Source organism: Orycteropus afer, unplaced genomic scaffold, assembly GCF_000298275.1.
Source record: "Orycteropus afer afer isolate SDZICR_OR568_19922 unplaced genomic scaffold, OryAfe1.0 scaffold00761, whole genome shotgun sequence".
NCBI classification, from domain to species: Eukaryota; Metazoa; Chordata; class Mammalia; order Tubulidentata; family Orycteropodidae; genus Orycteropus; species Orycteropus afer.
Window position 1 is genome coordinate 773,596 of NW_006922348.1, and position 1,457 is coordinate 775,052.

Below are 1,457 nucleotides of genomic sequence, written 5' to 3' on the forward strand. Positions count from 1 at the left end.
GGTACGCCTGTCAAAAAGGGTTTACTTTGCCAGACTTAGTGTTGTGTGGCTGATAAGCATGTATGCACAACATTAAAAAGCTTTCCTTCCGATTTTAAGCTGAAAATGGTCAGCTTTTTGCTTCAGTTTGGAAAGAGCACCTGTTGACACGTGGCTGTGCTGAGGTCAGTTTAATTTCACACCAGGCACGTAGAACCAAGCGGTTATATTATGAAAACTTTATCATTTGGATAGGAAGGACCGGGTTCTGGTCCATTTCTGTGTGCCAAGTCCAGACCCTGGCTATTTGACCAGCGTGATATACTAGAAAGAACGTAACTTCTGGAAGCCAGCACAACTAAAGCTAGATTCCCATTTCCACTGTTAAGCAGTAACACGGAAATATTTAGCACACTTCTGAAAGATGGTAATCAATAAACATTCTCTGAAAAAAGAGAAGGCTCATGGTGCCTGTAGTTGCTAGATACTGTTACCTTTTGTTTTCTCTGTTTTTTGCTGGAGCCCTGTGGTTTATGACATTCATATTTTGTGGAAAAGGAAACAGGCTCAGTTCTTTCAAGAAGTTCTGCACTAAGGTTTGTAAGCTGTTGAAAAACTTAAAAATCATCTAACACCATTGTAATCTAAAACTCCCCTTCAGGCTCGTGGTCCCAAGAAACACCTGAAGCGTGTAGCAGCACCAAAACATTGGATGTTGGACAAACTGACTGGTGTGTTTGTAAGTATATCATATCGTATATGTATATATTATGAGCATCTTAAGGGACATATTTTATCTTGTTTAAGCTTCTTTATATGTAAAGTATCCCTTATTTTTGTATCCATAAATGTTTCTTTAGCACTTGGTATGTGAAATGCCTTCCTGAGGTCGTTTGAAGACTTGAGGGCTAAAGTAAGAGTATTCTTGGCATCATCTGCACTCAGGCCCTCTGCTATTTATCTAGCTGCACCTCACTTTAATATTTTTGTTCCTCATTTATCCCACATTCCACCTCAAAAAAAAAAAAACTGCCATCTGAGTCAATTCCAACTCAAAGGAACCCCCCATTGGGTTTCCAAAGCTGCAAATCTTTATGGATGTAGCCCCATCTTTCCTTCCACGGAGCAGCTGGTGGGTTTGAACCACTGACCTGGTTAGCAGCCAAATGCCTTATCCACTAAGCCACCAGAGCTCCTTATACACCACCTACTACACTTAAATGCACTCAAGACTCGTGTTAATTCTTGATGAGCCTGGGCTTCTAAAGGGAAAAAATGCTGTAAAGACTTAAGATCTGGAATGGATTTGTCAACTTAGAACACTTACTGGTTAAAATACCCACCTTGGAGTGTGGTGTTGAGTCATTGGGTCCCAGAACTTGGGGTGTTGGGTTTGAGTGATTTTATTGCTTTTATTTTATAGGCTCCTCGTCCATCCACTGGTCCCCACAAGCTGAGAGAATGTCTCCCACTGATCA

General features: G+C 41.0%; 1 protein-coding gene across 1 annotated transcript in view; it reads left to right on the forward strand.

The window, feature by feature from the left end:
- The first annotated feature begins 646 nt into the window (after window positions 1-646).
- RPS4X (ribosomal protein S4 X-linked) overlaps window positions 647-1,457 on the forward strand; it is a 5,268-nt gene continuing 4,457 nt past the window's right edge. The window contains 2 exon segments of the mRNA XM_007957559.1: window positions 647-718; window positions 1,403-1,457. Of these exon segments, the coding sequence (XP_007955750.1) occupies window positions 692-718; window positions 1,403-1,457 (82 nt within the window). The 5' untranslated portion in view covers window positions 647-691.